This window comes from Syngnathoides biaculeatus, chromosome 7 (genome assembly GCF_019802595.1).
Source record: "Syngnathoides biaculeatus isolate LvHL_M chromosome 7, ASM1980259v1, whole genome shotgun sequence".
NCBI lineage: Eukaryota > Metazoa > Chordata > Actinopteri > Syngnathiformes > Syngnathidae > Syngnathoides > Syngnathoides biaculeatus.
In genome coordinates, this window is record NC_084646.1 from 16208601 (window position 1) to 16221189 (window position 12589).

The 12589-nt window shown below is 41.5% G+C and overlaps 1 protein-coding gene across 1 annotated transcript; it reads left to right on the forward strand.

Annotated features, from left to right (window-relative positions):
- Positions 1-2502: 2502 nt before the first annotated feature.
- On the forward strand, positions 2503-10061 carry LOC133503593 (major facilitator superfamily domain-containing protein 12-like). Its single transcript, XM_061825338.1, has 9 exons — positions 2503-2782; positions 3569-3779; positions 5559-5679; positions 6902-7075; positions 7953-8045; positions 8119-8211; positions 8299-8472; positions 9200-9294; positions 9923-10061. The coding sequence occupies exons 1-9, from the start codon at positions 2503-2505 to the stop codon at positions 10059-10061; spliced, it is 1380 nt and encodes a 459-aa protein (XP_061681322.1).
- Positions 10062-12589: the final 2528 nt, after the last annotated feature.

Consider the following 12589-nt stretch of genomic DNA (forward strand, 5'->3'; position numbering starts at 1 on the left):
AGGAGGACCAGAATATTTAATGCTGAGAGGATTTGGACAATTTAAATCAGGTCTCTAAAGAATCAACTGATTATCAAAATAGTCGTCCAGTCATTTGATAGTCCTTGGTTTTGATTGACACAGAGAGGTATGAAGGTACACACTTTGATGGCGGTTTGCAGTGGTGCAAAATCCCTTCACACTACTTCCTTTTGCTCGCATTTAGTTACGCAGAGCATAAAAAAGACGCTCAAAGGATGTTTACAGCAATGCAAAATCAAACCTCAACAGGAGTTTGTGAGTTTTTCTCCATGGAAAATAAATGGCGCCTATTGTGCTGACATAACACTAAACTCTAAGTATGCTCCATTTTTCATGATCCATAAAGTACAAGAGGATACCGTATGTAATACATTTGTTTTCCTCGCAGTGCATGTTAGTGTGATAAGCGGTGGTGTGCCCGTTCACACTGGACGGATGGTGCTCGCTTATTTTGTTATTTTTGGTTGTTTTTTCTTTTTTTTTTTAACCTGTGAATGGCTTGCTATGTGGTCAGGATGTTACACAGTATTACATGCAAGCTTTTGCTTATGTTTATTATATTTGAAAAGTTGTAAAGTACATGATGGGCTTCATTTCCCACAATGCAACCAGATGTCATCATTGGAAACACTTAGCTTGCACTTTTTTGGGAAGAGAATTGTTCTTGACAAACGTTGACAAGGGTTTTGCCTTTCTAGGGTGTGACATGTTCTCAGCTGCCTTTTGGTTGAGATGAGGGCAACGTGTCTCGCGACGACATTGAGATGCGTGTCAAGAAAAAACATAAAAACGCAAGTTAGGAGCCAGTTGTGACGTGTCATGTCATGACAGTTGTTGGATTATCTTCTGCGCAGGCGATGTAATCTGCAGGAGGTTACTGACTGCAAAGTAGTGGTAGGGGAGAGTGTAGCTCGACAACACAGGATGCTGGTGTGTAGGACAACTCTGTTGGTGGGTAGGAAAATTAAGAAGACAAAGGTAGAGCAGCGAACCAGGTGCTGGAAGCTGGGAAAGGAAGAATGCTGTGCGGCCTTCCGGAAAGAGGTGAGACAGGCTCTCAATGGACAGGAGGAGCTCTTGGAAGACTGGACTACTACTGCCAAGGTAGTCAGAGAGACAGGCAGGAGAGTACATGGTGTGTCTTCTGTTAGGAAAAGGGAGAAGGAGACTTTGGGTGGAACCTCAAAATACAGGAAGTCATACAAGGAAAGAGATTAGCAAAGAAGAAGAGGGACAGTGAGACGACTGAGGAGAGGCAAAAGGAATACATTGAGCTGCAACGTAGGGGAAAGGTAGAGGTGGTGAAGGCTAAACAAGAGGCATATGATGACATGTACACAAGGTTGGACATGAAAGAAGGAGAAAAGGCTCTCTACAGGTTGGCCAGACAAGAGGAATAGAGATGGGAAATATGTGCAGCAGGTAAGGGTGAGCAACAGTTTGCCAAAGTTTATAAAACAGTGGTGAGGCCAGCAATGATGTACAGATTGGAGATGGTGCCACTGAAGAAACAACAGGAAGCAGAACTGGAGGTAGCAGAAATGAAGATGTTGAGGTTCTCGCTTGGAGTGAGCAGGTTGGATAGGATTAGAAATGAGCTCATTAGAGGGACAGCCAAAGTTGGATGTTTTGGAGAGAAGGTTAGAGAGAGCAGACTTCGATGGTTTGGACATGTTCAGAGGCGAGAGAGTGAGTATATATTGGTAGAAGGGTACTGAGGATGGAGCTGGCACGCAAAAGAGCGAGAGGAAGACCAGAGAACAGGTTGATGGATGTTGTGAGGGAGGACATGAGGACAATGGGTGTTAGAGAGGAAGATGCACAAGATAGGCTTAGATGGAAAAAGATCACATAATGTGGCGACCCCTAACGGGACAAGTCGAAAGGAAAAGAAGAAGAAGGAGCCAGTTGTGAGACTTTTATTTGGCAAGTTTCATCAGGTGTTTCTTTTTTTGTTTGTTTTGTTTGTGTAAGCAGTTGTCTTCCGTGCTTTGTTTGGAAAAGAAAGGAAGTACATTTATTCACGAATGATGCACTCATAATCGTATCTTGGTTGTTCAACTTTGCATTGCCTTCAGGCGTTTAAAAGTGGCTTGCTCGAGAAATCATTTGCATATCAAGGAGGAGGAGGATCGAAACTTAACCCCTTGACCCCAGAGATCCTGACTGTATGATGGAACACTGAAGTCGCTCGTCTCCCTTTTTTTTAATATTTTGTTTTTCTCCCAGGTTTTCATTTTTATTTAGTTAGTTCAGCAGTTTGGGGACCCACATATTCTTCATGCAGAAGATTTCATGAAAGCTTAAGTTGGGCTGTGTGATTCCTTTTTCTTTTCGTGTGTGTGTGTGTGTGTGTGTGTGTGTGCGTGTGTGTGTGTGTGTGTGTGTGTGTGTGTGTGTGTGTGTGTGTGTGTGTAAATACAACAAGGACGGATCTCTAAATTATAAATAAAGACACTTGGATCACCAGTCCAAGGCATCATGGAGCCGTGTGTCCCAGTCGAGAGCGAAAGGACCCTGCCACTCTGCCGGCGCCTGTGTTACGCCGTCGGGCATTTTCTCAATGACTTGTGCGCCTCGATGTGGTTCACCTATGTGCTGGTCTACCTCCACTCGGTCTTGGGTCTCCGGAGCACCTTTGCCGGCGTGCTGCTGCTCATCGGTCAGGTAGCAGACGGGGTGTGCACTCCTCTCATCGGGTACGAATCCGATCGATTTCCCTGCAGGAGGTACGGCAAGAGAAAAAGCTGGCATTTGTTGGGTGAGTCATGCAAGCATTTGTGCCATTTCACTCATAATTCGTCACAGTCATCACCATTGATTAATTAGAATGATAACTGGTGCATTTTTTTATATACTCTCTAGCTATTGCATGTGCACAAATGAGTTTTTCCCATATTTTCAGGACAGCCTGAGAGCATTTTGTTTTAATTTTTATTTATTCATCCTTTTCATCCCTATTATTTTTTTTCTTCCTGATCTTTTTTGAAACACGAGAACCCCCCAAAATACAAAGAATCCCTCAACAGAAAAAAAAAATACTACGTTAGACATTCACATAGCCTGGTATATTTTTTCCAGATTCAATTTCCAGTCAGAAAATGGATGGATGGATAACTGAAATAGGTGGCACGGTGGAGCAGCTGTAAAGTGTTGGCCTCACAGTTCTAAGGACCAGGGTTCAATCCCGGCCCTCCTTGTGTGGAGTTTGCATGTTCTCCCCGTGCCTGCGGGTTTTTTTTTCCAGGCACTCCGGTTTCGTCCCACATCCAGAAGACATGCATTAATTGGATACTCTAAATTGCCCCTCGGTGTGATTGTGAGTGCCACTGCTGCCTGTCTTCATGTGCCGTGCGATTGGCTGGCAACCAGTTCAGGGTGTACCCTGCCTCCTGCCCGATGACAGACGGGATAGACTCCAACACTCCCGCAACCCTTGTGAGGATAAGAAGCTCAGAAAACGAATAGACGGATGCAGGGATGGATTATTGAAATTGATGGAAGATGAAACTGTCCAATTCCAAAGTTCTTCTTTTCACCCAACCAGGAACCATCTGTGTTATCGCAACTTTCCCCTTCAACTTCAACCCCTGCCTGGCCTGCTCAGCAAGCACTCCCCAATGGGCCAAGATCATCTACTTCACCCCCTTCATCATCATCGCCCAGTTTGGATGGGCGGCCACTCAGATCTCACACCTCTCCCTCATTCCAGAGCTGGTGTCCAGTGAGAGCGGCAAGGTGGAGCTCACTGCGTACAGGTGGGCTCGTGATGGATACCCTCATTTCTCTTAATAGTATTCTATATCTAATGATTTTAGAAGGGTTCAGTGAGGTATTTCGTAAATGTATCCGTATCTTGTGGTGGATAACAAAAGTCAATTATTCCATTCATCTGTCCATTTTTCATACCGATTTCCCCATTGGTTGCCAAACTTTTTTGCAGTGCCACCCTTTTTGGAGATGGAATTTGAAGTGGCCCTCCCCATTAACTTTGAATATTTTTGTCACCAAAAAAAAAAAAAAAAACAGCAAAAACACATAAACATGTCAAAACATGGAAACGCCACACGGGAAGGCCAAGATTTGAACCCAGGACTAGACAGTGAGGCAAACATTAACCACTATTGCACTGTTCTGTCTGCAGGGTTTACAATGATATAACGTACAGCAGGGGTGCTCAATGCGTCGATCGCGAGCCGGCGTGGCAAAAAAAAAAAAAAAAAAAAAAAAAAAAGATTTTGAGATTCAACTGGCTAAAATTTGGCATCTGAAATTCAACGTCTCAAATCAGTGTAAAATAGGCTGGGTTACTTTAGTTCACAGACATTAGCAAAGGATGTCAGAACCCAACACCCACCCAATCCAGTTACGCTTTCTTAGTCTGTGACGTCACGTGTCCGATAGGATCCTGCCTACTCTGGACCTAGTTCGCGTTACGTGCAAGTCCTCGTGGGTAGAGTGGTGCCGACAATCCACGGTTTTAATTGTCCATTGTATTTTAATTGCCCGTTGCATTTGGAGTTTGTCCTTTTTTGTGCCGGCCCCAAACCAGACTGTGATGGAGGTACACAGTACTGATTGGATGACCGCTGTGTAGAACTGTCTCAGCACCTCTTGTGACAGGCCGTGCATCCCCATAAGCCACAAGAAGTACATCCTTTGCTGGGCATTTTTGAGGATGGAGTTGATGTTGGTCTCCCACTTCAGGTCCTCTGAGACTGTAATTCCCAAGAACTTGAAGGTCTTGGCGGTTGACAGAAGACATTTGGACAGGATCAGGGGCAGCTGTGGTGAAGGATTCCTCCTGAAGTCCACAATCATCTCTACAGTCTTTAGAGTGTCCAACACCAGGTTGCATTGACCACACCAGAACTACAGTCTCGCCACTTCCTATTGATACGCAGACTCGTTGCCGTCTTTGATGAGGCCAATGACCGTGGTGTCATCTGCGAGCTTCAGGAGTTTGACAGTCTGTTGAATCCATTGCTAACCAAAAAAAGCTTTCATTAAGAAATATTTTCATCTTATGAAAATATTTTAGATTTTTACCTAATGTCATGAAAATCTAATTTAAGCCAGTGTTTATAATGCTATATAAGAGTAAGTCAATGTTTGCTTCGAACCAGCAATTACTCACCTCACAATGTGTCCACTCACTTGGTATTCTCTGCGTGACTTATTTGTCATCAGTGGATATGTGTCATAAAATCATGTGACAAAAATAATAATAAAAACAAATCCAGTATCTTTTAATCATCTAATTCTTAGTTTGGAAGCAACGTTTGTTTCTGATGTCTATAGAGCTCGTGCGCCTACATCATCAAACCACACAGCTCTTTTTGACCGCCAATATGGCGCCGTGCAAACTGTGACGTCACATGCACGAGCTCCACAACACTTAAAGGAACAATTGCACGTGGCTTTTCAGAAATTTGTCCATAGCACATTACGGTACTTCATATGGCAAAATACTGTATCTGCTCTAAAGAGTTAGAAGAATAACAACCCAACTGAATGCATCATGGTCTCTGCGGCAGGTATGCCTTCACTGTGGTTGCCAACATCACGGTGTTCACTGTGGCCTGGCTGCTTTTTCACTTCCTGTCTCAAGACGACATGACCGACAACCTGGGCCAGGCGGACATTCCTCTGTTTAGGGTAAGATCTGAGAAGCCCGGTTTTGAGCTCTTTTTATTTGTCTCGTGCAGTGCCTAGCCTGTGTGAAAAAGTAATGGCCCCCTTGTCTCATAACTGGTTGGGCCACGCTCACCAGCAAAAATGAAATCAAGTGTGTTTTAAATGTGGAACTGAGTCTTTTACATCTCTGTAGCGATATTTTGGTGCACTCTTCCTTGCAGACTTCTTTTGATAAACTGGATAACCCAAAATCTTTTTCAACTAAACTACAACAAAACTGAGAATTGTTTTTTTTGCAAGAAATAAAAGAGCATTGCTATTCCCTGGACTCACTATCTTTAAAAATGAAAGGCCAAGTCCAAAATCTTGGTGTTCTTCTGACTTTCAACAGTCATATCAAATCAATTCGTAAAACTGCCTTTTACCATCTGAAGAACATATCCAGAGTCATCCAAAGAAACTTGCTTTGCTTTAATTCAGCAAGAATGGATGGTTTTCAAGTCCACTCCAAAAACCTCTGATTCAAGACTGTGTAAAAGTCAGCTCTGAACTTGATATCTTTAAATTTTCATCCAACACTGATAGCCAGGAATGCTCCGCACCAAGTGATTCACAAGTAAAGTGACTGCTGCAGGGATGGCAGAATTAGTAGTTATGACACAGTCATATCGGGGCTTTCAATTGGTCCATTGCAACGCTACCAAGGAGTAATTAGGATAATATGTTTGTTTTAGTGGCACATGAGGTCCCAACTGCACTGCAGGTATGCCAAGCCAAGCCTTTACGGCGCCCAAGGCAGAATTGGATTTGGGGCCTCTCTCCTGCCACCGCTGTATCACATGGGCTGTGCTACTACCAATACTAGTGTTAGACTTGTATATCGAGTTTTAGTGTTTGTGTTACCTTCACTTCACATTCAGCGACTGGATGAATGTGAATGCAAATGCTACCTGTGCTCGACTTGCAAAAGAATCCCTGGTCTAACCTACAGTACCTTTTGATTGAAACCATCTGGTTTAGGCTTAAACTCTTTTGTGAACTCAAAGAGGATAAATGGCATAGAAAATGAATGGATGGCGTTACCTAATAAGTGTAAGTACTGTGGTTTTTAAAGGACCTTGAGGGGTCGGTGACTTGCCAAAAAGACAAAAAAACTGGAGTGGCGATGCAAGCGATATTTACTGTAATGTACAGTCACCCACTGCCACAGTTATGTTTACCTGCTATCTCCCCTGTGCAACAGATGCTGCTTTTAATCATACTTGGTGTTGGAGCAGTGTTCTCGCTCATATTCCACATCGGCACAAAGGAGAAGTCAGGAGAGGATCCGCTGCTCAGACCTTCCTCTGCAGAGGAAGCGTTGTCCTCTCGAGGGTTGCAATGGAAAGACTGGCTTAAACAGCCTTCTTTTTACCAGGTGACAACCACTAACTAATACATCCAAGTAGTACCACTGTATATGGCCCCAACCATTATAATACTGCTTTTATTAATTATGATTTTTTTTTTAATTTCATTAACTTGAATATTTTTTTAGCAGCATGGTTAAGCTACTTGTCAGCATGTCTGCTTTGCAGTTCTGAATTTTGAGGTTAAAATCTCAGCTCACTCTTTTGTGTACTTTTTCCCCGTGTTTTTTTTTTTTTTGTGGGTGTGTAGATTTGCTCCCAGTAATGCGTCTTTCTCACAAATTGCAAATGCATTCATTTTAAATCAACAGAAGACTTAAAATTGTCCATTGGTGTGAGTGGGAAAGGGCCTCTCTTAGGGTACAAACAAACAATCAGTCACATTCACACCTTTACAACAATTTAGTCTTCTGTTCAAGTAAGAAACGAGATTTTATGATATAGAAAGAAGCTCGTAAGCCCTGGGCGAACATACAAAATCTGTTTGAACACAAAACCATAATATATTGTTTGGATATACATGTTCATTGTACCTTCTGCTATTTAACGGAAGAGCGTCTTCTTGTTTTGCTTGTCATTTTACATCAACAGCATAGATAGATGAACAATAATCAACTAATAATGACACAGCACCCTGTTTTCAAATCGTTCTGTAGACCTGTTCGGTCCAGAGAAATTCTTTTATTCCCGCCCCACCGGGCCCTAAATCCATGGCAGCACCCTTGTCACAAGGTCAAATGATCCTATTATATGATTTTTGTCAACACAGTGGCGCATTCAGTGCCACCATTGCCATGCTTAAATAAATGTATCGTTTGAAATAAATCAAAAAGAGCAAAATGAGCATCTTACTGAATGATTCTCGTGTGTTACTTTTCATACAAGGTGGCCTTTGTCTACATGTGCACCAGACTGATCGTTAATCTGTCCCAGTCGTACATCTCTGTTTACCTCACCCACTCACTGTTCCTACCAAAGGTAAGCCATTCACCCTTTTCAACATGCAGCTTTTGTCTGTTTGCAGTCTAACGTGTACCTTGTTGTCCAACAGAACTTCATTGCCATCATACCACTTGTGATGTATGTCAGCGGTTTCGTGAGCTCGCTGGTCATGAAGCCAATCAGCAAGCTTGTAGGCATCAGTGTGAGTAAAACATTGCAGTCTGTTTAGCTGAATGTTTCTTTACCTTGTCTTACAAACATGAGTATAACAATGCACTGTACTTTTCAGATGATGTATTTTGTTGGTCTGCTGCTGGTGATCAGCTTTGCCCTCTGGGTGATTTTTGACAAGAACATGGGAGCTGAAAGCATCTATGGTGCGGCTGTACTGCTGGGAGCCGGCTCAGCGATCATCTTGGTCATGTCTCTCTCTATGACCGCCAAACTCATCGGGGAGCAAACAGTAAGTTTGTGGAAGATTTCACCCAAAAACCTGACACGTCCATCATCTTACGGATAAAGGTAAACCCAAACAGATTTGTACCAAGTGTTGCCACAGTAGTCAGCAATTACACAAGAACGGATAATGATATACGGTGGTACCGCTACTTACAAAATATATCTGTTCCGGAAGTCATTTCATAACCTGAATTGTTCGTCAGGAAAAGCACATTTTACATGTAAATAGTGTGGATCTAGGACTGGTCGTAAGTCAATTGCAGGGCACATATAGACATGCACTCACACTCCATAAAGATCTGCTGAAAATGTTGTGAAATTTTGCAATAAATACCAGTACCTTTTCACATTATTAAACTAAAATTAAATTATGTTTAAATTAAACATTATTTTCAATATTATTCAAACAAGATCCATCCATGCAACTTCTTGGTCGCTTATCCTCACAAGGGTCACCGGGAGTGCTGGAGCTGGGGAGGCCAGGAGAAAACCCACACAGGCACGGGGACAACTTGCAAACTCCATATAGGCGGGGCTGGGATTTGAACCCCGGTCCTTAGAACTGTGAGGCCAAAGCCTTAAAGCTGCATCACCATGTCGCCCATCCCATCAATAATCTGCTGGAGAGATGATAGATTTCCTCCTGTTGTGCTTTGCATTTAATGGTGATGTCATGTCAAGCGTCTCCTCTTTTATTTAGGCTGCGTGTGCATCTCTCTCTTGTCTGGCAGCAAAGTGGGGCCTTTGTTTACGGTTCAATGAGCTTCACGGACAAGGTGGCCAATGGCGTGGGTGTCGTCATCATCCAGAGCATCAGACCGTGCAGGTAAGTTTCACTTCTCACATTGTCACCTCATGTATTGTGGGTAGCCATTCATGACGTTTTAGCTTTGCCTTCAGGTCTATAAGGCACTGGTTAATTTGTTTGAATTGATTGAATGTTATCTATACAGTATAATATGCTATATCATATGATACTGCTACTTTGGAAAATATGTTCAAAAATCATGTTACTATTCTGTGTTTGTCAAGATGATATTGGGTCATACGTTATCTTGTTATTCCAAAGAGTCCACATCTAAGAAGTGAAGCTACAGCTGGCTGTCAGGGTCAGGGGTGTGTGGGGTGGGCATTGAAGAAACCCAACATGGGGCCATGGCAATGTTAATACTTCGGCCAGGAGAGAAGTGGTGAGTCCTCTTCACCCCCTTATGGCAGAAGATGGCACAAAAGACAAAACTCGCTTTGAGATTTTCCTCAGCAGCAAAAGATCAGAAAGTCATGCAGACACCCAAGCGCTGGTGGATGAAAGGACAATCTTGGTTTACTAGTTTTGAGATCTACATCAGTTTGAAATGCTCAGTGAGAGAGGGCTTCACTATTGTTGATTGATTATTGATGCTCAACTGTCTTATTCTTCTTAATCATTTTCTTTCTATTTTCCTCATCCACAGCACAGAGACATGCTGCCCGGCATGTGTTTGGTTTTATCGTGACGTCATGGCAGCAGTGACAGGAGGCGTGGGCTTGGTAGCAGCCGTTGGCCTGTTGACAATTTTCATCTGGCCACTCAAGACTGGAAAAAATGAATGATGGATTATTAATATCATCCTAAATGCTCTATTGAGATCGTGAAAAGGGAAAAATCCAATTGATGTTCAATACTTTCATTGTATGTGTAATGTCATTAGGGATGTCTTTTCATACTTAATATTTGCGCATAATTCCCTTTGTTTTGTTTTTAAAAAAAAATCTTTTTTTTTATACATTAGGTCAAATCCCAATCTAATAGATAATATAATATACCAAGCATTGTTTTTATGTACTCAAAAACATAACGGTGACACTGTAACACTAAAACTTAGTGTTAAAGCCACAACACTCAATACGTTGTCATGCAGTCCTGATTTTTTTTTTTTCATGATTGACTTTTATATTACAGTGTATTTTTCTTTCATTATATTTAATTATCATTTTTTTCTGCTTGGCTGAAAGGCAGACACATGGTTCTACTGCCTTATGAGGTGTGCTTATCCATTTTAAATTAAGTCAAATGATAGTCCCCTAATAAGGTCAACACAAAAACCAAATGAATAAGCTGAAATTTAAACAAACATAAATACAATACCTCAGTGGATGACAATGCATCTTTTCTGGCTCTTGATCACTTGAAAATGTTGTGGAAATCAAATTCATGGTTATTCTTTAGCCGTTCAGAACTCTGCTGGGTTTTTTTAGGGCCTCCATTAGCCTTCTACAATTAGAAACACCAATCCATCCATTTTCTTAGCTGCTTATCCTAACGAGGGTCAGGTTGTGGGGAGTGCTGGAGCCTATCCCAGCTGTTAACGGGCAGGTGGGGGGGAGGGTTTACACCCTGAACTGGTTGCCAGCGAATCGAGACAAAGAGCCGCACTCAAAATCACACCTAGGGGCAATTTAGAGTGTCCAATTAATGTTGCATGTTTTTGGCATGTGGGAGGAAACCAAAGTGCCCAGAGAAAACCCACGCAGGCACGGGGAGAACATGCAAACTCCACACAGGCGAGTCTGGGATTGAACCCGGGACCTCAGAACTGTGAGAACAACATATTTCAAGTTGAGCCACCGTGACAATTAGAAGCATGTACGTCAACAAGATGCAATGCACATTCATTTCCGTGTTTATTTCATAAACGTTGGTAACAAAAAACCATGACCCCAAAAAAATCAATATTCACACAGAAACGGGAAATGCAAGTTAACCGTACTGAGCATGTTCAGAAGTTATGCTAAAAGCACATTGTCCGAGCGCATTTATGTCAAAAGTCATCAACATCATGAGCCATGGCAAAGGAAATTCTCTTACATTGAAAACATTTCTGGGATACAACACAGGTAATGTTTCAGTGTCTATATTAAGTATGAGAGTGTGATTTACTTTGATTTAATCTGAGTTCTAACGTTAGACTAGTTTGTCCATACATCTAAATGAGAACGGTCCTTTTCCCCTTGAAATTGAAAACTTTTCCCCTCTACATGCTTTAGGAAGATTTACGTGGTCTACTGCTAACTTTCATCAATGGATTGACAATAGATACCGCTGAAAATTACGATAGATTATAACAATACATCACGATTGCCGAGAGGAATATTTGTTCCAATGTATCGCTAGCTTGTTGCCACTAACGCCAATTATGTTGAACTACATTTTCAGCATTTTCAAATCATTGCGGGTATAGACCGTTCATGTTTATTCCTTGACAAGCCAGTGCATTTAACTTTTCTTGAGATAAAGTTGGTCAGATCAGGAATTTTTATTGATGAAAATGTTTAAATACCATTTTATATCATGTTCTACTAATATCAGCTGAAATTCGAAATGATCTTTTCTGAGTTTGAAAATTTAGTCATGTATTTGTTTATTTTATTTTTAATTTACAGTTATCTTATATTAATCTGTTAACAAGAAATTTTAAAATGATGTTTTTTTTTTCCCCCTAATTTAGTAATACACTGGTATTCCATCCCTAATCACACCCGCAACTTTATATCTGCGGGCATTACTGATCACACCTGTACATTCAAATGTGAGTTCCTGTATTCTTCTGCTCTGAAACCCAAATGTCTTCAGTATACAAAAAAAGATTGATCGTTCTTTTCCAAAGTAAAGGCAGATGTTTGCAAATGTATTATTTTGATTAAATGTGCAGATAATCCATCTGGTTTCAATGAAGACTACAAAACTAGAATATTTAATGCTGAGAGGATTTGGACAATTTAAATCAGGTCTCGAAAGAATCACCTGATTATCAAATAGTTGTCCAGTCCTATGATAGTCCTTGGTTTTGATTGACAGAGACACTTTGTCGCCAGTTTGCAGTGGTGCAAAATTACTTCATACTAGTTCTTTTTGCTCATATTTAGTTACACAGAGCATAAAAATGACACGCAAAAGATGTTTACAGGACTGCAAATTGAAAGTACAACAGCAGTCTATCGTGACTTTTTCTCTATGCAAAATAAACTGTTCCAACTGAGCTGACATGACACTAAACTTGAAGTACGGTACATTTTTCATGATGTAATACGATTGCATTTATTTTCCTCGTAGTGCATGTGTTAGTGTGTTCAGAAGTGGT

Coding starts and splice junctions, on each gene's coding strand:
- LOC133503593 (XM_061825338.1), top strand. CDS start 2,503: ATGGAGCCGTGTGTCCCAGTCGAGAGCGAAAGGACCCTGCCACTCTGC. Junction 2,783..3,568: donor AAAAAGCTGGCATTTGTTGG/GTGAGTCATGCA, acceptor TCACCCAACCAG/GAACCATCTGTGTTATCGCA. Junction 8,473..9,199: donor AACTCATCGGGGAGCAAACA/GTAAGTTTGTGG, acceptor CTTGTCTGGCAG/CAAAGTGGGGCCTTTGTTTA.